This window comes from Zootoca vivipara, chromosome 12 (genome assembly GCF_963506605.1).
Source record: "Zootoca vivipara chromosome 12, rZooViv1.1, whole genome shotgun sequence".
Lineage (NCBI taxonomy): Eukaryota > Metazoa > Chordata > Lepidosauria > Squamata > Lacertidae > Zootoca > Zootoca vivipara.
This window is the reverse complement of record NC_083287.1, coordinates 53,208,905-53,233,539: the sequence shown is the minus strand read 5'-3', so window position 1 is coordinate 53,233,539 and position 24,635 is coordinate 53,208,905. Positions and strand designations below refer to the sequence as shown.

Below are 24,635 nucleotides of genomic sequence, written 5' to 3'. Positions count from 1 at the left end.
ACGAATTTTTCGCAAGACGAATGCGTCTTGCGATCTGATGGTGACTCACAAGACGAATTCATCTTGCGAAAAATTCATCTTGCGAATCGCGGTTTCCCATAGGAATGCATTGAAATTTAATTAATGCGTTCCTATGGGCAAAAAAAGAAATTTCCATGTATTCCTATGGGAAACCGCGATTCGCAAGACGAATTTTTCGCAAAACGAATTGACTCGTGGAACGAATTAAATTCATCTTGCGAGGCACCATGGTACTCATCTACTCAAATCACAGATCTCTTTATTCTAAGTGCAAACCCTGAGGTTCCTTTGGGGTGAATATTGGGGGTGCGAAGCAGCGATGCAAGCTCCCAGCACTACTGTGCTTATGTGAGACTACTATAATAATTTTATCTAATTAAACCTCTGTGGGTACTCATGTTTTTTTAAACAATTATTTTAATGATTATTTTGTGTGTGTGTGTGTGTGTATGCTTGTGTGGTATGTTTGGTTGCATTGTTTTGTACATACCATATTTTTCCATGTACAAGACCAGGCATCCCCAAATTTCGGCCCTCCAGATGTTTTGGACTACAATTCCCATCTTCCCCGACCACTGGTCCTGTTAGCTAGGGATCATGGGAGTTGTAGGCCAAAACATCTGGAGGGCCGCAGTTTGGGGATGCCTGTACAAGACGATGCTTTTTGTTTAAAAAAAGGGGGCAAAAACTGAGTGTCGTCTTAAACATGGATAGTGAATGCAGAGGGGGGGGGACATGCAATTAAAGGCAGCAGCAAGCAGGAGATTGGCAGTGGCAACTGGGTGGGCAATTGGCGGCTATGACGTGGCAGGCTGGCGATTGGCAGCTGTGGCGAGGTGCGTGATTGGCAGTGACTGTGGCAAGCGATCGGTAGTGGCGGGCAGGCGGGTGAGCGATTGGCGGAAGTGACCTCCACCCCCACCCCCACCCCAAAAGCTAAACAACTTAATTTCTTAATTTGGGGTTAAACAAAATAGGGGTCGTCTTATACATGGGGGCATCTTATACACGAAAAAATACAGTATTTTACAAATAGAGAGATTCGGGAAATAAATATAATATATTTATTTCCCAAATCTCTCTATTTTTTAAATATGTACAAAACAATGCAACCAAACAAAATAAGCCTTACAATACTCACAGAGGATTTATTAGATAAACGGTTTTACAACCAGGGAAAATGTCCTAATTAGATGTTGGACAGTGTTAGTCCTCTATTATTATTTTTTGCAGAAAAAAATATCCCCCCCCCCTGGGAATAGTACAAAACTAATTAATTTTTTATGCTTGCTGAACAATTAAGCAGCCCATCGGGTGTCACTGTTCTCTGAAATAATGGTATGTGATAAACTCTGGGGGGGATATTCTCAATAGTGGCACCCACACTTTAGAATGACCACCCTTATCAGGCACCATTGGTGTATAATAATAATAATAATAATAATAATAATAATAATAATAATAATAAATTAATAATAATAATTTATACCCCGCCCATCTGGCTGGGTTTCCCCAGCCACTCTGGGTGGCTTCCAACAGAAATATGGTTGTTGTTGTTTAGTCGTTTAGTCGTGTCTGACTCTTCGTGACCCCATGGACCAGAGAACGCAAGGCACTCCTGTCCTCCACTGCCTCCCGCAATTTGGTCAAACTCATGTTCGTAGCTTCGAGAACACTGTCCAACCATCTCGTCCTCTGTCGTCCCCTTCTCCTAGTGCCCTCCATCTTTCCCAACATCAGGGTCTTTTCCAAGGATTCTTCTCTTAAAAGACACTATTTTCTTGAAGATTAAAAGCTTCCCTAAACAGGGCTGCCTTCAGATGTCCTCTAAAAGTCTGGTAGTTGTTTTTCTTTTTGACATCTGGTGGTAGGGCATTCCACAGGGCAGGTGCCACTACCGAGAAGGCCCTTTGCCTGGTTTCCTGCAACTTGGCTTCTCGCGGCGAGGGAACCGCCAGAAGGCTCTCGGTACTGGACCTCAGTGTCTGGGCAGAACGATGGGGGTGGAGACGCTCCTTCAGGTATACTGGAGGCCATTTAGGGCTTTAAAGGTCAGCACCAACACTTTGAATTGTGTTCGGAAACGTACTGGGAGCCAATGCAGGTCTTTCAAAACTGGTGTTATGTGGTCTCGGCGGCCTCTCCCAGTCACCAGTCTAGCTGCCGCATTCTGGATTAATTGTAGCTTCCGGGTCACTTTCAAAGGTAGCCCCACATAGAGTGCATTGCAGTAGTCCAAGCGAAATGGAGTTTTGACACCAGGTAAAAGCATGATTATTCATCCAAGCGTTTGACTAAAGTGGTACCCCTCATTTAGCTGAAGTGGTTACATTACTGGCTTAAGTTGCATTTAAACTAATATTGTTTTATTGTATTTCAATGCTGTTCCTCACTCTGGGGCTGTATTAACAATGAAACATGGTTTAAAACACACACTTGCATATACACACCATTCTAGCAAAGGCTTTGTTTCCCCCTCTGTACAGTTGCTCCAGTAATCTTCATAAAGCAGCTGGAGAATGTGGAAGTAGATGAGAACGGCACAGCTATCTTCCGCTGTGACCTTTCCAAACCCAATGTCCATGTGGAATGGAAGAAGGGTTCGTCCACGGTCCAGCCCAGCCAGAAGATTGAAATGAAAGTAGAAGGAACTGCCCACAGCTTGATCATCCATACCGTGGTCCCTGAAGATTCAGGAGAATACAGCTGCAGCACAGCCGACAGGAAGACCACAGCTCGGTTAAAGGTTAAAGGTGAGAACCTCTCTTTGGAGTTTATGACTAACAGGCATGGAGAACCGTTCTTTGCTCCATGGATCTTTATTAGGATTGGGCCAAATTTAACAGGTGGGTGGGACTGTACACCTGTCAATCATCTGAGGGGAAAAAATTGGCATTGGGTGATTTAGTGCTCTGCGAGCCAGTGTGGTGTAGTGGTTAAGAGCGGTAGACTCGTAATCTGGGCAACCGGGTTTGCGTCTCCGCTCCTCCACATGCAGCTGCTGGGTGACCTTGGGCTAGTCGCACTCCTTTGAAGTCTCTCAGCCCCACCCACCTCACAGAGTGTTTGTTGTGGGGGAGGAAGGGAAAGGAGAATGTTAGCCGCTTTGAGACTCCTTCGGGTAGTGATAAAGCGGGATATCAAATCCAAACTCTTCTGAAGTCCTGAAGCATCTCACTCACTTCTGAAGCAGCTCACAGCAATGTGAGGAAGAAGCCTTGATTTTTTAAAGGGGGTTCAGTGAAACCCCTTTTGCCACCAGGAAGGGGTTTTCACTGTAGTCCCTGAAAAAGCTAAGTTTTGTTACAGCATTGAGTACAGTACAAAACCTTTCCTGATCAGGGATGAGTCTGTATTGAATCTTGCCAAACTGAGCTGGTGGGGGGGGGCTGAATTCCTCTGCATTGATTGTGTGTGCCAGTTCCCTATGGGGAACTGTTGCATGCAGCCAGTACAGGATTGAACCCCATATCCTGCCCATCAGCTGAGAATCTGGCCTCATGAGCCAAACTGGAACCCCTGGCGGGCAAAAATTAATCCATGGGCCAGAGGTTGTCCACCCCTGGTTTAGTGTAACCACATAACAGTGTGAAATTTGCTGGGAGAAATGAAAAAATAATTGTGAAGCATATTACACACAGGAAAGCACTACTGAAAATGATTACAGTAACTTTTATGCTTGGACTCTGGGCTCACCAAACCCTTCATGATTTCCCTTGAAGTTCCTCATATGTTTCACCTGCAGACAAACCACAAAATTCATAGCAAATTTTGTCTTGATCACCATCTGACAGCAACTGAGGATTGCTCAAATCTCTCCCCAGAATTTTTTTTCTAATCTTACAACAACGATTTAGGCTTCTTCTGAAATTCTGCAGGTACTTTGCCTGGGAAAGAACCTCCAGACCAGCATCAAATTTCAGCTTAGACCATGTTTTGGGTGGCATCACTACTTTTGGAGGTTGCTCCAGACAGCTTTTCCCTTTAAGCTAGTATTTTACAGAGATGGGAGGAAAGAGATCAACCGTTATGTTTTGTATTTTTGTGTACTAGGGCTTTAGGGGTGTTGAGAGCATTTGGCCAAGGGTGCTTGACTGAGCACATACCCCTTTTGAATGTCAAAGTGCTAGTGCAATCGGGGCATTTATTTATCCATATACTGCATTTATATAAAATAAAAAAATCTTTCCAGTAGCACCTTAGAGACCAACTAAGTTTGTCATTGGTATGAGCTTCTCATACCATGCACACTTCTTCAGATATATATTTATATAGCTTGCCCCATGAGACATATTTTCTAGGCAGCCCAAAAAGTCATCACTATATAAACTAAGTACAGTGGAACCTCAGTTTATGAACACCTCGGTTTACGAATTTTCAGTTTACGAACGCCACGGACCCATCTGGAACAGATTAATTCACTTTCCATTACTTTCAATGGGAAAGTTCGCTTCAATTTATGAACGCTTCAGTTTATGAACAGACTTCCGGAACCAATTACACCCATGCTTCGGGTTAAGTACGTTTCAGGTGGAGTACTCCGCGGACCCGTCTGGAACGGATTAATCCACTTTCCATTACTTTCAATGGGAAAGTTCACTTCAGTTTATGAATGCTTCAGTTTAAGTACTCCGCGGACCCGTCTGGAACGGATTAATCCACTTTCCATTACTTTCAATGGGAAAGTTCGCTTCAGTTTATGAACGCTTTAGTTTATGAACAGACTTCCAGAACCAATTGTGTTCATAAACCGAGGTACCACTGTACAGCTATAGCAAATGCTATTAAAAAAAGGAAACACATCAACAGATCATTTTTTTAAAAAAACGAAACCCGACTGCTCTTCCTATTCTGAGCCAGAAGGAGGCATGATTAAGAAAGAGTAAGTCTTGTCGATCATAATGACTCTCTCAGATACCAGTTCTCTTGAGTGTGTGCATTGCCTTCCAGCTCTCCCTGTTCTTTTCAAACGTGGTCTCCAAAACAAAGAGGTTGAGACGGGGAACACAGTCTCGTTGCGCTGTGAGCTGTCCAAGCCTTTGGCCCCGGTGGTCTGGAAGAAAGGGAAGGTGGCGCTACAGTCAAGTGACAAGTATGAGCTCAGGCAGGAAGGGAACTTTGCAGAGCTCCTCATCTATGATGTGGAAGCTCAGGATGTTGGGGAGTATACCTGCGATTCAGGAGACCAACAGACAACAGCCACTGTGAAAGTCAAAGGTAAGAGAAGCTTGGGCTCGTTCCCAGTCCTTCTGCATACTTGCCTTTGTGGCCTGGGGTGTGTGCATTTTTTTATCAATAGTTCCACTCCAGAGATGTAACAAGTGTTTGTCTTGCATGTGTTGGTATTGACCAGGCATCCCCAAACTTTGGCCCTCCAGATGTTTTGGACTACAATTCCCATCTTCCCCTACTACTGGTCCTGTTAGCTAGGGGTCTTGGGAGTTGTAGGCCAAAACATCTGGAGGCTCGCAGTTTGGGGATGCCTGGTATTGACCTTTAAAGCCCTATACGGCCTCGGTCCTGTATACCTGAAGGAGCATCTCCACCCCCATTGTTCTGCCCGGACACTGAGATCCAGCACCGAGGGCCTTCTGGTGGTTCCCTCATTGCGTGAAGTGAGGTTACAGGGAACCAGACAGAGGGCCTTCTCGGTAGTGGCACCCGCCCTGTGGAACGCTCTCCCAGCAGATGTCAAGGCAATAAGCAACTATTTTACTTTTAGAAGACAACTGAAGGCGGCCCTGTTTAGGGAAGTTTTTAATATTTGATGCTGTACTGTTTTTAATATTCAGTTTTTAATATTTCTGTTGGAAGCCGCCCAGATGGCTGGGGAAACCCAGCCAGATGGGCGGGGTATAAATAATATATTATTATTATTATTATTATTATTATTATTATTATTGCATCGCTGTCATCATGTTTTCCCCTGGATTTGTAGGAACGCAACAGTGGGAGCACATCCTGCAGATTTGGGTGCCCAGAGCATTGGATGGGGGGGGGGAGGATGGGGGGAGAGTAAAGCACTTAAAGCAGGGAGCAGGCTACTGCCTCACAGAAAAATGGTAAGGGTAATAGAAATGCGAGAGAGAGAGAGACCCTGAGAAAAAGAACATATAAAACCTATAATGTAAAATCAGGAAAAAACAAGCAGAAAAACTCTTACAAAGGTAAAAAGGTAAAGGGACCCCTGACCATTAGGTTCAGTCGCAGACGACTCTGGGGCATAGCTGTCAAGATCTCCCTTTTTTAAGGGGAATTCCCTTATGCCGAATAGGCTTCCTCGTGAGAAAAGGGAAAACTTGACAGCTATGCTCTGAGGTTGTGGCGCTCATCTCGCTTTACTGGCCAAGGGAGCCTGTGTACATATTCCAGGTCATGTGGCCAGCATGACTAAACTGCTTCTGGCGAACCAGAGCAGCACACAGAAATGCCGTTTACCTTCCCGCCGGAGTGGTACCTATTTATCTACTTGCACTTTGACGTGCCTTCAAACTGTTAGTTTGGCAGGAGCTGGGACCGAGCAACGGGAGCTCACCCCGTCGCAGGGATTCGAACCGCCGACCTGCTGATCGGCAAGTTCTAGGCTCTGTGGTTTAGACCACAGCGCCACCCATGTCCTTCTTATGAAGGTACTAACAACCAATAGTGGGACAGCAGAAAGAAAAAATAAGTGAAAACTGGGACTCTGTGGGTTATGATTCATTGGGAGGGGGTTGGCAACTGTCCCCTTGCCCCCTCCTGGTGCCCTCCTCCAATTCTGCCATGTTTGTGGCTAATGGTTGGTGTAACAATTTCATTTTCCATATGAATGAAACTCTGGAAAACATTTTAGCATACTCTGATTAAAACTTGGAACAACTCCCAGAAGGTAGATAATTGTTTGACCACGGGTACCTCATTCATTACCTTCTTCTCCCAGTCATAACAACCTCTGGGATCTTAGTATGAATTTTGAAATCGGTGGTAGCTGGGCAGTGCTCATAATCCCACGGGCACACCCAGAATTGGGCGTGCCACACCCTGTTTTTAAATATATATCCATGTACCTATACTTATACCTTTACCTAGGACCCAGGTGGCGCTGTGGTTAAACCACTGAGCCTAGGGCTTGCTGATTAGAAGGTCGGCGGTTCGAATCCCTGTGATGGGGTGAGCTCCCCTTGCTTGGTCCCAGCTCCTGCCAACCTAGCAGTTCGAAAGCACGTCAAAATGCAAGTAGATAAATAGGAACTGCTACAGCGGGGAGGTAAACGGCGTTTCCATGTGCTGCTCTGGTTCGCCAGAAGCGGCTTTGTCATGCTGGCCACATGACCTGGAAGCTGTACGCCGGCTCCCTTGGCCAATAATGCGAGATGAGCGCGCAACCCCAGAGTCAGTCATGACTAGACCTAATGGTCAGGGGTCCCTTTACCTTTATACCTTTACCTATCTCATCTCTGACAGTGTTGCCATAGATGGCATCACCGCAAAGTCCAGCTGGTGTGGGTGCATCTTGCCAGAGTTCCTTATGCTACATTAATTAAAGCTGTGATCTACGCCAATAATAATAATAATAATAATAATAATAATAATAATAATAATAATAATAATTTATTATTTATACCCCGCTCATCTGGCCGGGTTCCCCCAGCCACTCTGGGCGCCTTCCAACAAAATATTAAAATCTTTCCCAGTCCACTTGCATGCCCTGATCCTCTCTTCCCTGCAGTTCTGCCGGTGCTCTTCAAAGAAGAATTGCAGAACGTGGAATCAGAAGCAGGTGGAAAGGCCGTCCTGCGCTGCGAGATCTCTAAACCTGGCGCTCCTGTGGAGTGGAGGAAAGGAGCCATCGTCCTTCAGCCTAGTGCCAAGTATGAGATGCTTCAGAGAGGCACAAGTATTGAACTGATCATTCACAATTTGGAGCCCGAAGATTGCGGCCCCTACACTTGCAGCACAGGAGATGAGCTGTCGACAGGCTCCGTTTATGTACAAGGTGCGTTCGCCATACTATGGTTGGATTTTGTAAGCTAAAACTTACATGTACCACATGGCAGTGCAAAACCACACTGCTTCCAGAGCAGCACATGCACCAAACACCAAAGCATGTGTGCTGAAACATAGCATCGTAATTCTGTCCATAAAGTGGTTTGGTGGGGCTGTGCTTAAATCCCTGAGTCTAGTTCACACGTGTATTCACATCGCTTTTATTTTTCACGACCTGGTTACTCAGCACTCGATGCTGTTCACTTGGGTGTGTCCTAGGCTCATTGACATGCATTAATGTGAGGTGCTATGAAAGTTCTGTCGACGGCGCTCGATGTGTGAGATCTCATTCACACATGCAATTTTCTTCACTCATTGAGTAACAAACCTGTATGTGTGAATGACACATGCATAGTCCCAGGTCTGCCTTTCTGTATTGGCAGAACATTTCAAGCATATACAGTGGTACCTCTACTTATGAATTTAATGCGTTCCGAACACACATTTGTAAGTCGAAAAAATTTGTAAGTCGAATCCCATAGGAATGCATTGGGAGAAAAAATTCGTAAGTAGAAGCAACTCTATCTAAAAATTTGTAAGTAGAAAAAAATCCTATCTAAACCGCATCCAAGATGGCGGACGGAGCTCCATTCGTAAGTAGAAACATTCGTAAGTAGAGGTACCACTGTATAGGCCAAATAAAAAGACAGAGCTCTCCTATTAGTTTACTGCTAGGCATCATTTTATGCTTCATGATACTCATGTGAATGGTCTCCCGGCAATTGGAGGTTTTGATTAGGAATTTTTTGGGGGGAAGGGGGAGAGGAATCATAGAATCATAGAGTTGGAAGAGAGCACAAGGGCCATCCAGTCCAACCCCCTGCCAAGCAGGAAACACCATCAAAGCATTCCTGACAGATGGCTGTCAAGCCTCCGCTTAAAGACAACTTAAAGGAGAAGGGACTATATAGCCTATTTGCTTCCTGCAGTTTCCCCATTCAAAATCAACCCATCCTTGGCTGCTTTCTCACCTGTGGGAGAGAAGTTACAAGGTCCCTGTGCCTTTTCCCTGCAGGGAGAAAAGCTACTTAGAAGTGTGATTTTGAGTGGGTAACAGTGGAAGGCGTAAGGGTTAAGTATTTCATGCACAGCATGAAATTAACAGCTTCCTACAGCTACTTTTCAGGGACACGGGTGGTGCTGTGGGTTAAACCACAGAGCCTAGGGCTTGCCGATCAGAAGGTCAGCAATTCGAATCCCCGCAACGGGGTGAGCTCGGTCCGAGCTCCTGCCAACCTAGCAGTTTGAAGTGCAAGTAGATAAATAGGTACCGCTACAGCGGGAAGGTAAACGGCGTTTCCGTGCGCTGCTCTGGTTCACCAGAAGTGGCTTAGTTGTGCTGGCCACATGACCCAGAAGCTGTACGCTGGCTCCCTCGGCCAATAAAGCGAGATGAGCGCCGCAACCCCAGAGTCGGTCACGACTGGACCTAATGGTCAGGGGTCCCTTTACCTTTTTACAGCTACTTTTCAGCTTGTTTCAAGAAACTGTTTATGCATCTCCCACAATTACCATCTGGTTTGGTTCCAAAGAACCGTCAAAAGGTTTTTTACAAATGTACATTGGGATGAATATCATTTGAGGACGGTTTTGTTGTGTATCTAAGCCATGCGTATCAAAGGTGACATCCAAGGAGGAAGAGTTGGCACATCTGCCTAGTTTGCATATCAGGGTGCAATTTTATGACAAAAAGTATTAACGGCTTGATTGTGTGAAAGCAAAATCCCATCTGTCTATCTTGGTCTTGTTTAAGCTTGTTTAAAGTTTGGGGCGGATTAGCTTCCTTATACAGTCATAGAATCATAAAATTGTAGTGTTGGAAGGGCCTCATCTCGTCCACCCCCTGCAATGCCGGAATCTCAACTAAAGCTTCCATGACAAATGGCCATCCAACCTCTGCTTAAAAACCTCCAAGGAAGAGTGTTAGAAAGTTAGTCAATGTGACAAGAGAACAATTCTTTATTAAAAATTTGTGTTAACTGATCCCTACAATCCCATAGATGCCATAGTGTTGTCCTATGAATGCATCCTCTGTACCTAGGGAAATGGTGGATTCCCATATCTGTTATGTCTTAACATGATGCAGGGTCCAACAAGTTGAATTTTCTTGAAGTTCTGGTGTAGGCTCGTGGTTTATTGATGCCAACATTAGACCAAATTACAGCTCACCAAATGTCTTGGTTGTACTGAGTTTCCAAAGTATTTTAAAGAATGTGATCAGTTGCAATCACAGCAGGTCATTCTCAAAGACCACTATCCCATGGCAACATCACAAGTGGGCATGGCAGGAGGTGCCAACACACAACCATTTCTCCAGGATAAATGAGTTTCGACCATTGGCCTTGAGTGTGTCTCTGTGAAATCGTGAAATGTTCTTCCAGTATCAATCTCGATTGCTAGGTTTGTAAATCCCCTATTGATGTTCGTCTCTTAAATGGTGGATGTTGTCAGTTTCGTAAAAGCCAGTATATTTACACATGTGTTCTCCCTTGGTATGCATTCTCTTACTTTGTTACGCAGAAGAGGAATTGCAGATAGTTTCTGATTTAAAGAACACGGACGTCTTTGCGGGTGAATCAGCCACTTTCACTTGCGAGCTCTCGCGCCCGGGCATGCAAAGCGTACAGTGGTGGCTGGACGGCTCTCCCCTTCAGAGCAGCCCCGTGAACGAAATCTCTGTGCAAGACGGGAAAGTGTATACTTTGACCCTAAAGGACCTGGGGCCCAATGATTCAGGAATTGTGACCTTCAGAGCGGGCCCCCTCATATCCTCCGCTAAATTATTAATCAAAGGTATTTTGGCTTTGGATGTGCAGTTGCCCAACGGGCCGCCCCACAAACCACGCTGCTTACGCTTCTGGCTTCAGGCGGCCCTTAACAACTTTCTGCAAAACGGCTACTGGAAGGCATGCATTAACAAGTAAGCACAATCTCACTACCTTATCCGCCGGCCTCCTGCAAGATGTTCCACTGCAGGCGTACTGCTTGAACAGGCAATTAAAATGGTGATATTTTCAGAGGTGACTGAATGCTGGCAGTGTACATATTGAATTAGAAGTTTTCTTGCAAAAGACACATCCATATAATCAAAACAGGTGCAACATTGCTTACTGGGGCAAATGATCGTTAATAAGAATACAGTGGTACCTTGAAGACGAATGCCCTGCGGGACTAATTTTCCGCAAGATGAATGCGTCTTGCGATCTGATGGTGACTCGCAAGACGAATTCGTTTTGCAAAAAATTCATCTTGCGAATCACGGTTTCCCATAGGAATACATTGAAATTTAATTAATGTGTTCCTATGAGCCTAGGGCTTGCTGATCAGAAGGTCAGCGGTTCGAATCCCTGTGACGGGGTGAGCTCCCATTGCTTGGTCCCAGCTCCTGCCAACCTAGCAGTTCGAAAGCACATCAAAATGCAAGTAGATAAACAGGAACCGCTATAGCGGGAAAGTAAACGGCGTTTCCATGTGCTGCTCTGGTTTGCCAGAAGTGGCTTTGTCATGCTGGCCACATGACCTGGAAGCTATACGCCGGCTCCCTCAGCCAATAATGCGAGATGAGCGTGCAACCCCAGAGTCGGTCACGACTGGACCTAATGGTCAGGGGTCCCTTTACCTTTTTATGGGCAAAAAAAGAAATTTCAATGCATTCCTATGGGAAACCGCGATTCACAAGACGAATTTTTCGCAAAACGAATTGACTCGTGGAATGAATTAAATTCGTCTTGCGAGGCACCACTGTATAGGAAACCCGCTCTGTTGCTCTTACCAGACCCAGTCTTGGAAACATGGGAAACTTATTATTATTATTATGCCACTCTTCATATTAATATCACAGGGTGGTTTACAATATATTTCCCCCTCTTGCTGAAACGGAACTGGACAAACTAAGGGTTATGGTTACTACTTCTAAATATTTCACTCCCATTGAGGTTTATGGCTGTAAAAACTCACTTGCACATGAACCCCCTTGGTCCTTAAGGCTATGGCTGTTACCTGTAGGGAATGTGCTGAACGTTGCAGAAGTTGAGCGGTTGTGTGTCTCAGTTCAATAATCCTACTGGAATTCATTTATAGTCAGAAATCAGGTAGGGTTCCTGTGAAATCCTAGGCAGCTTCCCAAGATATTTTCAGAGAATAATTGGCATGAACAAGTAGTAAAGTAATTTCCTTTATTATATCAACTTGTGTTGATGTAAGAGAACCCAGGCTTTCAAGTTACACTGCACTCTTCATTCATCAAGCAAAATGGGTAGAAAGGGCTAGATCCAGTTTGAAATAAGAACAATACACAAAGAATCTAAGGGTGGCACCATGGAAAAGAAAATACTAGTGAAATTCTAACCATGCTTACATTAATGCCCTTAACAGACACTTCCTTTATGTTTCTGGCAGTAATGCTATCTCTCTGCTTTTTGCCTTTTCTCTTTATATCACTCTGTCTTTTCTGTCCAGGCCAGATCTTCTTAGAAGAATTCAGGAGGAAGTTCTTTCCTTCTCATTCACTGTATTCCAACAATAAGCAGGCTTACATGTGCACAAATGATGCCTATTTGGTGATGCACTGGTCCCTCTGTGGAACCCACAACATTACAATTCCAGTTGTTGTGACAAAATCCTGCACAATTCCAAGTCTAGCTCTAAACATGCAAGTGAATGGACAAGTGCCTGGACTTAAATTTACAACGAGGTCCTCTCAGTTAGTGCTTCTCTGAGGACCCCTGACTGTTTTTCATTCCAACATCACTTCTGAAACGCTCTCACCCAGGACACAACTTGCCCCACTCTGATCTCGATCTTGGACTCTCAGTTTTTAGCCAACATTGTGCCCCACCCCATTGTCTTGTAAGACGTCAGCGAAGGGGGCCATCCAGTGAGGTCTAATCTGACCACTGTGGCTGTTCAGGAAAATGCTGCTTCATTATTGCCAATCCCATGCTATGTCAGTCCTTGACTGCAGCAGACCCAATGATTGCTTGGATGGGATTAAAGGTCTTGGTTTGGTGCAGGTCTATAGATTAGATGTGCACTGAATGTGAGTCCACTCTCTACAGAGATATAATAATAATAATAATAATAATAATAATAATAATAATAATAATAATAATTTATTCCCCGCCCTCCCCAGTCAAAACCGGGCTCAGGGCGGCTCACACCAATAAAATTACAATAAAACATAAAAAGCAATTAATTAAAATACAGATTAAAATACAATATTAAAATTTAAAATGCAGCCTCATTTTAAGTAGTCCATAAATCCAAACCATGAGGGAGGAAAACACAGGGGTCAGACTAAGTCCAGCCCAAAGGGCAGGCGGAACAGCTCTGTCTTGCAGGCCCTGCGGAAAGATGACAAATCCCGCAGGGCCCTGGTCTCCTGTGAAAGAGCGTTCCACCAAGTTGGGGCCAATACTGAAAAGGCCCTGGCCCTAGTAAAGGCCAATCTAGCCACCTTATATAACTGTAATGTCCCAAGGACACACAACACGACAGCTTCCCTAACAGCTAATCCACCTGCTTCTACACTGCTCGTTGCTGATGTCACAAGCAAACACAAAACTCATCAAACTAAGTGGTGCTTCTCATCCGCTTTTGTGCATCTCACTCACTCCGAGAGCGCTGTACTTGAACAAAATGAGTGCCCGTAAACGTTCCCCGAAGGATGCACTAATACATGTCCCTCCTGACGTGTCGGTTGACAGATCCAACCATTGAAGTGGTCAGTCCCATGCAGGACATTACCGTGGACGAAGATGACACAGCAGAATTCGTCTGCCAGTATTCCAGGCCTGTGCAGGCCACATGGATGAAGAACGAGCAGGCAGTTCATGCAGACGGCCAGCGAATTGTCATTGAGCAGGACTGGAATGTGGCCAAGCTGAAGATTAAGCCTGCTCTTCCAGGGGACACCGGCATCTATTCTTGCGAAGCTGGAGGCACTAAAGTGGTGGCTATGCTTGATGTTCAAGGTGAGGTCTTCCATGATGGAAAGAAGACTATCAAGGGAGTGCAGGGAGCGTTCACAGCAGCAACCGACCATGGGCAGCACTACTTATTTTGCCATGGCCTAGCACTCTTTTCCAGCTGCAGCCTGTGGTGTTTGAACAGAGGTTGGATGGCAACCAGTCAGGGATCCTGTAGCTGTGATTCCTGCATTGCTGGAGGTTGAGCTGGATGACCCTTTGGGATCCCTTCCAACTCTACATTTCTGTGATTCTGTGAGGAGCTGTTGACTCTTCCAGATTATAGAGCATGGGTGGGGTAGCGGGGTGGGGTAGCTATAGGGATGAACAAACCTTTCAATTTTGGATTCTCCCAGTTTCACATTTTTCTAGTCCTTGAGTTCAGTTCTCCAAAGTTTCACACCAGCTTGCAATTTTTATTATTAAACAAATCAGGCTTGATGGTGGAAATTTATCCCAATACACACATTTTTAATACAGTCTTCTGCAATGTGCACATTTTTGCAAGCAGTTTACCTTAATATAAGTTAGCTGAGTATATTATTTTCACTATGCACATTTTAATGCTTATCCCCTCCCCCATAATGTACAGATTTTGACACACCATATTTGGCTGGAGAACCGCATCACAAAATTTGGAGAAGTGCAAAATTTAAAGCAGGGGTCCCCAGACCTACCCGGCTTTGGGCCGGTGCCCGCCGTGCCGATCGTGTGGTGGGTCGGAGGGCAGGGGAGTGCGTGCACAGCGGGCCGGAGGACGGGGGAGTGCACGCCCGTGCGCATGTGCGCACACACTTACTGGCGCGGTGGCACGCTTCCAGGTCAGAAAAATCGCCGAAAATCATTTGTGTGCATGCGTATGGGCCTCCCCCGACCCAGAAGTGCACTGGAAATGACCTCTTCTGGGTCAGGAGAGGCCCGCACGCATGCGCACAAACTATTTTCAGCGCTTTTTTCTGATCTGGAAGCGCGCCGCCGTGCTGCATGCCGTAAGAGTGGGCGGCGGCAGTGGGCGGCGGGGGTTGTTGTCACAGGCCGGATTGGGAGGCCAATTGGGCCACATCTGGCCCGCGGGCCGTAGTCTGAGGACCCCTGATTTAAAGGATAGGTATATTTTGGGTCATGTGTTTTTTCAGGAAGCACATATTAGGTAGGTTTGCATGAAAATGGAAACCAAGCCAAATTTCTCCTCCATCCCTAGTTAGCAATTTTATGTGGCCTCTGGGACTGAGTCTTACATACTGCAGGGATGTTGTGAAACATGGTTTTTGCAAGAGCTTTAAAGCGATACCCCACGGCACCTCTTTCCAACACTTCCCCAACATGCCTTTTTTTGTTTCCACATACTGCCTTTAATTTAGGGCTGCCTGTTCATGCAAAATCTAATTAAAGTCATTTTGGATAATTAAAGGTCTGTTGTAATGTTGTGGCTCTGAGTGTCAGCTGAGAGCCGAGGAGCCACGCTGCTATTTTAATTCTCACCTCAGTTATGAACTTGCTAGGGTGCGCTTAGGTAAGTCACTGCCTGAATTTAAACCTCCCCAACTGCAAAAGGGGGAAAGTAATACTGGCCTACCTTACAGGGCTGTTGTAAGGATAACTGAAAATAAAATAAATGTGAAATGCTTTGAGTACCCTTAAGTGTTTCATAAATGCTAAATATAAATACTGCCTTTGATTATATTAGTCTACATTTACTCAGAGCTCAGACTTCTGATACTGCTGTTTAATATACTTACATTGCTCTGGCTTATTCTTATTTGGTTGCTATTAGCAATGTGGTGGTATTATTATTATTAGTATTATTATTATTTTGTTTTTATAGTTGTTTAGCTATGTTATTTCTGTTGGGTGCCTGTTGATTGCTTTGAGCCTGTGGGAAAGCGGGTCATAACATTTTAAAAGTAAAATCAGTAAAAGTGAGGTATCCATAATGAGAAGAGAGGAGACACTATATTTTGTGCTATTCTGTGCATTAACAGTTGTGTGGCGATGACCCTCCTTCCCATGAAATAAGACACAAGACACACTGTATAGATTTTAATTGGGCGAAAAGGCCACAACTTTATTGGTTACGGATGTTGAGCGGTATTGGCTTAGGCATTGGAACCTAACCACTAAATCTGACTGCAACCCGTGTGGGCAAAGAGGCAGAGTTCCCGCCTCCACTCTGTTTAAAGGGGGTGAGGCCCCGCCCCCTAGCCGACCTTATTGGTCAGCCTGGGCGTGACGTAGGCGGGAACTCCCTGCACGCGAGGGGCTGGGCTCCCAACCCCATCGCGAGAGTGCAGAAGGGTCCCGCCCACAACACCACCTACGTTGGGATGCTGAAGTGGTTCTACTTGGAATTATGCAATCCACAATGGCGCAGTTCACATTACCCCTGTTTATTGCTTTTGCACATCATAGGATCAATTTGGGAAATCTCCGTATGGGGAGAAGAAGGGTTTTTACTGTCAGAGCTACCACGGGTCAATGCATAAACTTTGGTGAGGGTTAGGAGGAGATATGGAATTGTTTCACATGTTTCATATTGCAAAAGAAACCAACAACAGTATCTCATTTATTTTGATGTTGTCATTTCGTCTTTCAATAGTCCTGCACTGAGATGGTTCACGAGCCATCCAGGCTCTTCCTTGGCAATTGGGCCACCTATAGCAATAGCAGTGTGCAAATCCTGACAGTTTCTGTCCCCTTTGAATTTATGAAACCAGGTTTGCCCTGGGCTGAATTAAGGAGGAGGCGCCAGGAAGTCTGCAATCTTGCCTGCATAATGGAGAGATATTTTGACTGATTTTATGCAATTTTGCAGGTTGCATGCACCACCAGCGCACCATTTTTAAAGTGTTTTCACAAGTTTTTTATTGAACCACTACTGGGATTGCTTCTGTTATATTTTCCCTTTTTTGTGATGGCTCTGTACTCTGACTTGTTGTTGTTGTTGATGATGATATTATCCTGGATTATTGCTGATATTATTAGTTTCTCTTGACTTTATAGCTAAAACGTTTGTAACTTAAAATCAATAAAGCACATTTTTAAAAAAGCAGGAGGCACCATGAGCCTGGCAGTTGTGAAGCCACAGACGTGGATGGCTTTAAAGAAGGATTAGATAAATTCCCAGAGGAGAAGGCTTTCAATGCCTATGAGTCATGATGGCTATATTCTGCTTGCCCGGATATGGTGCACCCCGTTTAGCTGCTTCTGGCGAAACTGGAATCCGTCCCTTCCTCCTTTGCAGCTGTGAGACCTTGCAAGATTTCAGCGAGATCTCACAGGAAACTGCTACCAATGCCACTTCTCTGCTGGTGGTGCTGGTGGGCTGGGCTGTGGAGATGAGGCTGGTGGCATCTCTTGGGCTTCCTCAGTTTGAGGTGGGCACCTCACGCTGCCTCATCAAAGCAGTATGCCTCTGTTATACCAGTTCCTGGAAGTGGAGAGTGCTGCTGTTGTGCTCAGGTCCTGCTTGTTGGCTTGCCATGACCATCTGCTTGGCCACTGTGAGAACAGGATGCTTGACATAAGAAGAGACTGCTGGATGAGTCTAATGGCCCATCTAGTCCAGCATCCTGTTCTCACAGTGACCAACCAGATTCCTGTGGGAAAACCCTCAAGCAGCACCTGAACATAACAGCAACTCTTCCTTCCTGCGGTTTCCAGCACCTGGGTGTTCAAAACCATTACTGCCTCCAGGTGTCAATTGTTCCTGAGTTGCACTGCCCTTATGTTGATATTACAGCTGCTTTCAGCTTAAGACTCAGATCAGTTGATGATGTGACTCTTTGCTGGGCAATCAAACAGAGACATCACCTTGCCTACAAAGGTCCATATAGTTAAAGCTATGGTTTTCCCAGTCGTGATGTGTGGAAGTGAGAGCTGGACCATCAAGAAGGCTGATCGCCGAAGGATTTATGCTTTTGAATTATGGTGCTGGAGGAGACTCCTGAGAGTCCCATGGACCGCAAGAAGATCACACCTATCCATTCTGAAGGAAATCAGCCCTGAGTGCTCACTGGAAGGACAGATCCTGAAGCTGAGGCTCCAATATTTTGGCCACCTCATGAGAAGAGAAGACTCCCTGGAAAAGACCCTGATGTTGGGAAAGATGGAGGGCACTAGGAGAAGGGGACGACAGAGGACGAGATGGTTGGACAGTGTTCTCAAAGCTACAAACATGAGTTTGACCAAACTGCGGGAGGCAGTGGAAGACAGGAGTGCCTGGCGTGCTATGGTCCATGGGGTCACGAAGAGTCGGAGACGACTAAACGACTAAACAACAACAAAAAACAGAACATTGCATCATTTTAGAGCTCTTCAGCCACTGCCCAATGACTGCTGCGTTTTAAATGAAGATTGTGTTGAAAGTCTAAGTTAGCGGCTCTCAAACTTCACCCCTCCCTCGATGGAGCAAATTGCTGGGGGGTGGGGCGCGCCCTCAGTGGACCAGTTTGTAAAGTTTTGTTGTTTGACAAATCAAAGCATAGACATAACTCACATTTTAACATTTTTCCTTCGGTGCTAACATCATTGCTGTTTATGAAAATCACAGGCTCGAGGCCAAAGCTTTGTTAGCTTCTTCAGTAACGGAAGAGATATAGACCACCTGTATAGAACTAGGAGACCACCTGTGGTCTGAAGACCACTGTTTAAGAACCTCCGACCTAAGGAATTGCATTCAACCAATATGTGATCTCCTGTTTTGATTTTCTATGTAATGTTCAGATGTGTAAACTCAGTGATTAATTGTGAATTCTTATTTTTATTTAAAAAACACCTTTCTAACAGCCAAGAACACCATTGTCCAGGGCTTAGAGAACGTTGACGCGATGGAAGGGGGTGAAGCTCTGTTTGAGTGCTACCTTTCGAAACCTGAGTGCTACAATTATAACTGGCTGATTGACGATGACCCAGCCAAAACCTCGGAAAACATTGAGATGGTTTATTTTGAAAATGGTCTCCGGCATCTCCTTCTCCTGAAGAACCTCACGCCCCATGACAGCTGCCAAGTGACTTTCCAGACCGGCGACGTGGCTTCGTCTGCATTCCTGACTGTAAAAGGTAATATCGTACTATTGCACCATAACCGCAAGCCTACTGACCCAGATAACATCTCATTGTTCTTTCCATTCTCTGTCATTCTCTGTCCTTTTTCTGAAAGTTACTAGACTCAGACTAATGAGTGAATGAGATGTATGCAACTGAACCCCATCTGGCAGTACCTTTTCAATATGGGAGATACTATAGGACCACTCCTCCCTGTGCTCTGCAAGTAACGTTGGAGCCCTGGGTAGGGATGTAAGAAGGCATCTTTTCGCATCTTGTCTCATGTGGCTCTGCCTTAGTTCTGCTGCAGTTCACCTTCTGCCAAAAACTTGCTGTCTGCTGTGATGAAATGACATACAGTGGTACCTTGCAAGACGAATGCCCTGCAAGACTAATTTTTCTCAAGACGAATGCGTCTTGCGATCTGATGGTGACTTGCAAGACGAATTTGTTTTGCGAAAAATTCGTTTTGCGAATCGCGGTTTCCCATAGGAATGCATTGAAATTTAATTAATGCATTCCTATGGGCAAAAAAAGAAATTTCAATGCATTCATATGGGAAACTGCAATTCACAAGATGAATTTTTCGCAAAACGAATTGACTCGCGGAATGAATTTAATTCGTCTTGCGAGGCACCACTGTATATTATATTGTCTTTATGTTATTCCATCCCGTTCATTTCTTTTTCTTTTTAAATTTGTTTTTATTGAAAGATTTCCATGGATAACAGACGTACGTATAACATAGGTCTCTGTTTTCAGTTCATAGAGTCCTTTCTACAGGTCAATTGCATTTGGTGTGAGACACTGCTCTCATGGGGATTGTGAGGTTGTGGGGAGAGAGAAGGGAGGTGATGATATTTCATTCTTCTGCATAGTGTACATGCAGAGTTTTGTGTGAGTGTCCGACAGTTGTTTGTTTGTTTGTGTTGGTGATACAAGAGGTTGGAGAGCCCAGAGCACAGTTGGTTGCAGTGAGTTTTGTTTGTGCGTATGAGCTAGAGTGTGGGAGCAGCAGCTGAGACAAAGTGTGCTGAACCAAAAGCTGAGCAAGTGATCTGGACACTCAGAAACTCAAAAGGGCAGGGTTGGGAAATCTGTGGACCTCCAAGATGTTGCTGGACAACAAATCCCATCATCCCTGAGGACAATGACCATGATGGTTGGGCTGCTGGGAATCGGAGTCACCAACATCTGAAGGTCACAGATTCCCCACCCCTGTGATGGACTTAACTCACAACTTTTCCTTCCTTGCTTTGAAGGCATTAGTCATGCATTTCATCATAATTTCAGGATGGCGCCTGGAATTCTTGGAGACGATAACTGACACCACAGTTACTGCTGGGGACCAGGCGACCTTCACCTGTGTGTTAAGTGAAGCAGTCCCAGTCAACGAAGTTGCTTGGTATATTAATGATGTGGATATCCAAGCAGATGAAAACTGGAGGATCCAGGCAGAAGGAAATAGCTACAAACTCATACTGAAGAAAGCTCAACTGCATCACTCCGGAGAGGTGACCTTTGCTGCAAGGGATGCTATTGCATCAGCTAAGCTATCTGTCATAGGTAGGTTGGGAGACTCCAAGTTCTTGGTGATTCTAGCTCTGATTTAGCATCATTAAGCTTTATTGTGGGGCCTGACAATAGTGTCACTCTTTCTACACTTGGTTAAACGCCGGGGAATTTCAGATCAATGAGATTTTTAATCTTGTTGTCCTGAGTGTAACTTTCTGCATGAAAAGTACTGCTGTACATTCAGAATATTCGCTGTTCAGATCATCCACCAAAACACCCCAGGGGCTCGCCCATTATATCACTTTTCAAAAGATTTGTTCCAATTCAAACAAATCAGTTTGAAAATTAGATTGTGCCTTGGTTTGCTGACATCCTAACAAAGCTGGAATTATATTTAGTAGAAAAATGATTTTGATTTTTTTTAAAAAAAACACTTCTGGTGGCATTTTCTCTGGAACATCATTAGACTTAACATGCCGCTGCTATTTGATTTGAAAAGTTCTCAAGCACTTATGGACTTGGTTTGCTGCCCCGTGTTTGTGGCAAGTTTCTGAGATTCCCTGCTGAGCTGCAACCCCTGTAGAATGATGTTCTTCTGACTTAAACCATGTTTTGGCATTGATCACCCAGCTCTCCTTGTTGAACAGTATGTCATAGATTATTATTTTAGGAAGCATTCTGTAAACAAGGTCTGGGCTAGCTTTTATGGGGCTGGAGAAGGCATCTCCAAACTGCGGCCCTCTAGATGTTTTGGCCTACAACTCCCATGATGCCCTAAATGGCCTTGGTCCAGTATACCTGAAGGAGCGTCTCCACCCCCATCGTTCTGCCTGGACACTGAGGTCCAGTACCGAGGGCCTTCTGGCGGTTCCCTCATTGCGAGAAGCCAAGTTGCAGGGAACCAGGCAGAGGGCCTTCTCGGTGGTGGCGCCCGCCCTGTGGAACGCCCTCCCATCAGATGTCAAAGAGAAAAACAGCTAGCAGATTTTTAGATGACATCTGAAGGCAGCCCTGTTTAGGGAGGCTTTTAATGTTTAATAGATTATTTTATTTCATTTTTTTCTGTTGGAAGCCACCCAGAGTAGCTGGGGAAACCCAGCCATATAGGCGGGGTATAAATAATAATAATAAATTATTATTATTATTATTATTATTATTATTATTATTATTATTATCCCTAGCTAACAGGACCAGTGGTCAGGGAAGATGGGAATTGTAGTCCAAAACATCTGGAGCGTTGAAGTTTGGGGGTGCCTGGGCTGGAGCATCTTGGATGTAGCTGTGATAATGTACCCCTCATAAGCAGGCCTGGTGCTAACAATTGGCCAGGTCTGGGGCTCTCGTCTGTCTGACCTGCCTCCCACTCAGCACTGGGCAGGGGTACCGACTTGAATAAATTATGGGGAGGGGGCAGGTAATTCCCGTCCTGCATAATCAATCACGAGACGTGGTGCGCACACACCATTTGAATGGCAATGCGCACCAACTTGGGGCGGTGGGTGGTCCCGTCAAATATTTTATTGGGTGTGTGTGTGAAAGGACCTCAGCGCCTAGTAGTTGGCTTTTACGGCCCCGGGACTGGCCTTGAATGTGTTGCCATACTTATAAGATGCAGCACGACTTTATACATGCCTGGAACTCTGTTGTGCCTTCAGCCCTCCCTGACCCTCCCGAGGAGCCGGAGATCATAAGTAAGACCAGCCACTCAGTCACCTTGTCCTGGTTCAAGCCGCTCAACCACGGGGGTGCTGACATCACAGGCTACCGTGTTGAAATGAAAAGCCCAGGCAGTGACTGGCAGCCATGCAGCCCCGGAGCTATCCCAAGCACAGAGTTTGTAGTGGACAATCTCACAGCAGGCAAGACGTACAGATTCCGCATTTCAGCTGTTGGCAAAGGGGGTGCTGGGAAGCCGGTGCATTTGCCTCAAAGCGTGCAGCTAGGTGAGAATAAGAGGACCGCTCTGCTGTCCTGAGAGTTACTCTACAGTTCAGCATCTTGCATGGCATGTGTGCTTTGCCCCGCTGTAAGAAGGATCCGTTTACTTTTTGGCAATTTGTAGGCAAGCTCCACGCTCAGGATCTGCATTATGCAAATGTTGTGGGCAAGCCAGGCATTGATGCATCAACTGAAATTAGATTTGAAGGATGAGCCCCCTGCTCCCCACTCTACCAAGTTCTGGCTCGAGCTTGTTACAGTCAAACCTCGGTTATCGAACGTAATCCATTCTGGAAGCCCGTTCGGCTTCCAAAATGTTTGACAACCAAGGCTTCTGATGGGTTGCAGGAGCTTCCTGCACTCAAGCGGAAGCCGCGTCAGATGTTCAGCTTCCGAAAAATGTTCAAAATCTGGAGCATTTACGTCCGGGTTTTCGGTGTTCAGGAGCTGAATTGTTGGGAAACTGAGCCGTTCAGGAGCTGAGGTTTGACTGTACTCCTGAAAAAATTCATGGTGGGGAAATACACACACACACACACACACACACACACGTCTCAGGTTCTAAGTGCATGCCCAATTTGAACTCATTTCTGTATTGTGGCCTCTACTGCCTCCCTATGTTTATGATTGTCTCATCTCCACAAGGCCCCTAACCAAAGCAACATGCAACATCTTGGCAGCAGTGTGCTAAAAGACTAAGACACCACTGTGAAGTCAAAGCCTGATCCTTTACAACAGGCACCCCCAAACTGCGGCCCTCCAGATGTTTTGGCCTACAACTCCCATGATCCCTAGCTAACAGGACCAGTGGTCAGAGATGATGGGAATTGTAATCCAAAACGTCTGGAGGGCCGAAGTTTGGGGGTGCCTGCTTTACAACTTAGTGGGGCTGTGACACTGTCTTCATATACCCACTTTCTGCAACATCTATTTATCTCTCTGAATGAAGACTTCAAAGATAAAATTGGTGATATGTTTTGTGATAGCACCTTTCATGGCTACTTCTTTTTATTGGGTTTTATAAACAAGGATCATAAGAATGATGAATGATACAAATAAATAGACCAAGTCTTCTCATGCCCTGTCAAGGAGATAAGCACATAATTATACAACCTTTAGAAGACATTGGAAAGCAGCCCTATATGGGGAAGTTATTTTATGTTTAATGTTTCATTATGCTTTTATATATGTTGGAAGCCACCCAGAGGTGGCTGGGGCAACCCGGTCAAATGGGCAGGGTACAAATAAATAAATAAATAAATAAATAAATAAATAAATAAATAAATATATCACAAAAATAGAACAACAAATTTGCAGTGATATCTGCAACATATGGTTCATTGTTTGTGGTCATTGTCAAAGTTCTTGGATGCATAGCTGCCAAGTCTCCCGTATTCCCTGGGAAACCCCCGTTTTTCCAGCCAAAAAACCAGATTTTTTTGTTTTTTCCCGGTTTATTCTGGTGCGGCGGCCATTTCGGAACTGGGTGGAGCATGCTCAGAAGTGACTTTTGATGTTGCTCTGCCCAGTTCCAAAATGGCTGCAGCGCGACTTCTGGTGCGGCGGCCATTTTGGAACTGGGCAGAGCAGCATCAAAAGTCGCTTCTGAGCATGCTCCGCCCAGTTCCAAAATGGCAGCAGCGCTACTTCCGGTCTACTACTTCCGGTCCGATCCCATATTTTTCCGGCAGGAACTTGGCAGGTATGCTTGGATGGGTTTAAACAAAAACAATAACACAGGGAAAACAGGGTGGTACATATTTAACAGATAACATTCAACATTGCATAGCCAAACACCTAATCAGAAGCACTTGTAGTGTGCTCAGATTAAGTATAAGTAATAGTCATTTCCCCCTTACATTAGCAATGAAGCAATAGAAGATGTTAGTATGTTGGTGAATATGGGATGCTGAAGTCCATGGCTGCTTCTAAAACCCTACGGAAGTCGAGATTTCTGTAGGTTCCGTATGGCACACTTGTGAAACCGCTGCCATCATCACAGCTACTGCACATTCTTCTGCAAAGCAACGTTTGCATTTTAGTCCCTCTTTGATATAAACTTCTTTGGGGTCAGAGATGAAGGATACAGATATGAGAGATTATTACAATTGAAACACTCTGTTATAT

At 45.1% G+C, this 24,635-nt stretch overlaps 1 protein-coding gene across 32 annotated transcripts in view; it reads left to right on the top strand.

The window, feature by feature from the left end:
* Positions 1-24,635, top strand: part of OBSCN (obscurin, cytoskeletal calmodulin and titin-interacting RhoGEF) — a 289,452-nt gene that overhangs the window by 138,074 nt on the left and 126,743 nt on the right. For 30 of the 32 annotated variants that reach the window (XR_009558428.1, XM_060280972.1, XM_060280969.1 and 27 more), the window contains 7 exons: positions 2,508-2,774; positions 4,972-5,238; positions 7,730-7,996; positions 10,567-10,839; positions 13,752-14,018; positions 18,798-19,070; positions 20,349-20,621. Coding sequence is in view for 31 of the 32 variants with exons in the window: in XM_060280972.1 (XP_060136955.1) it covers positions 2,508-2,774; positions 4,972-5,238; positions 7,730-7,996; positions 10,567-10,839; positions 13,752-14,018; positions 18,798-19,070; positions 20,349-20,621 (1,887 nt within the window). In the remaining variant the exon portion in view is untranslated. The remainder of the gene's footprint in view (positions 1-2,507; positions 2,775-4,971; positions 5,239-7,729; positions 7,997-10,566; positions 10,840-13,751; positions 14,019-18,797; positions 19,071-20,348; positions 20,622-24,635) is intronic. The other 2 variants (XM_060280955.1, XM_060280961.1) reach the window with 2 other exon arrangements.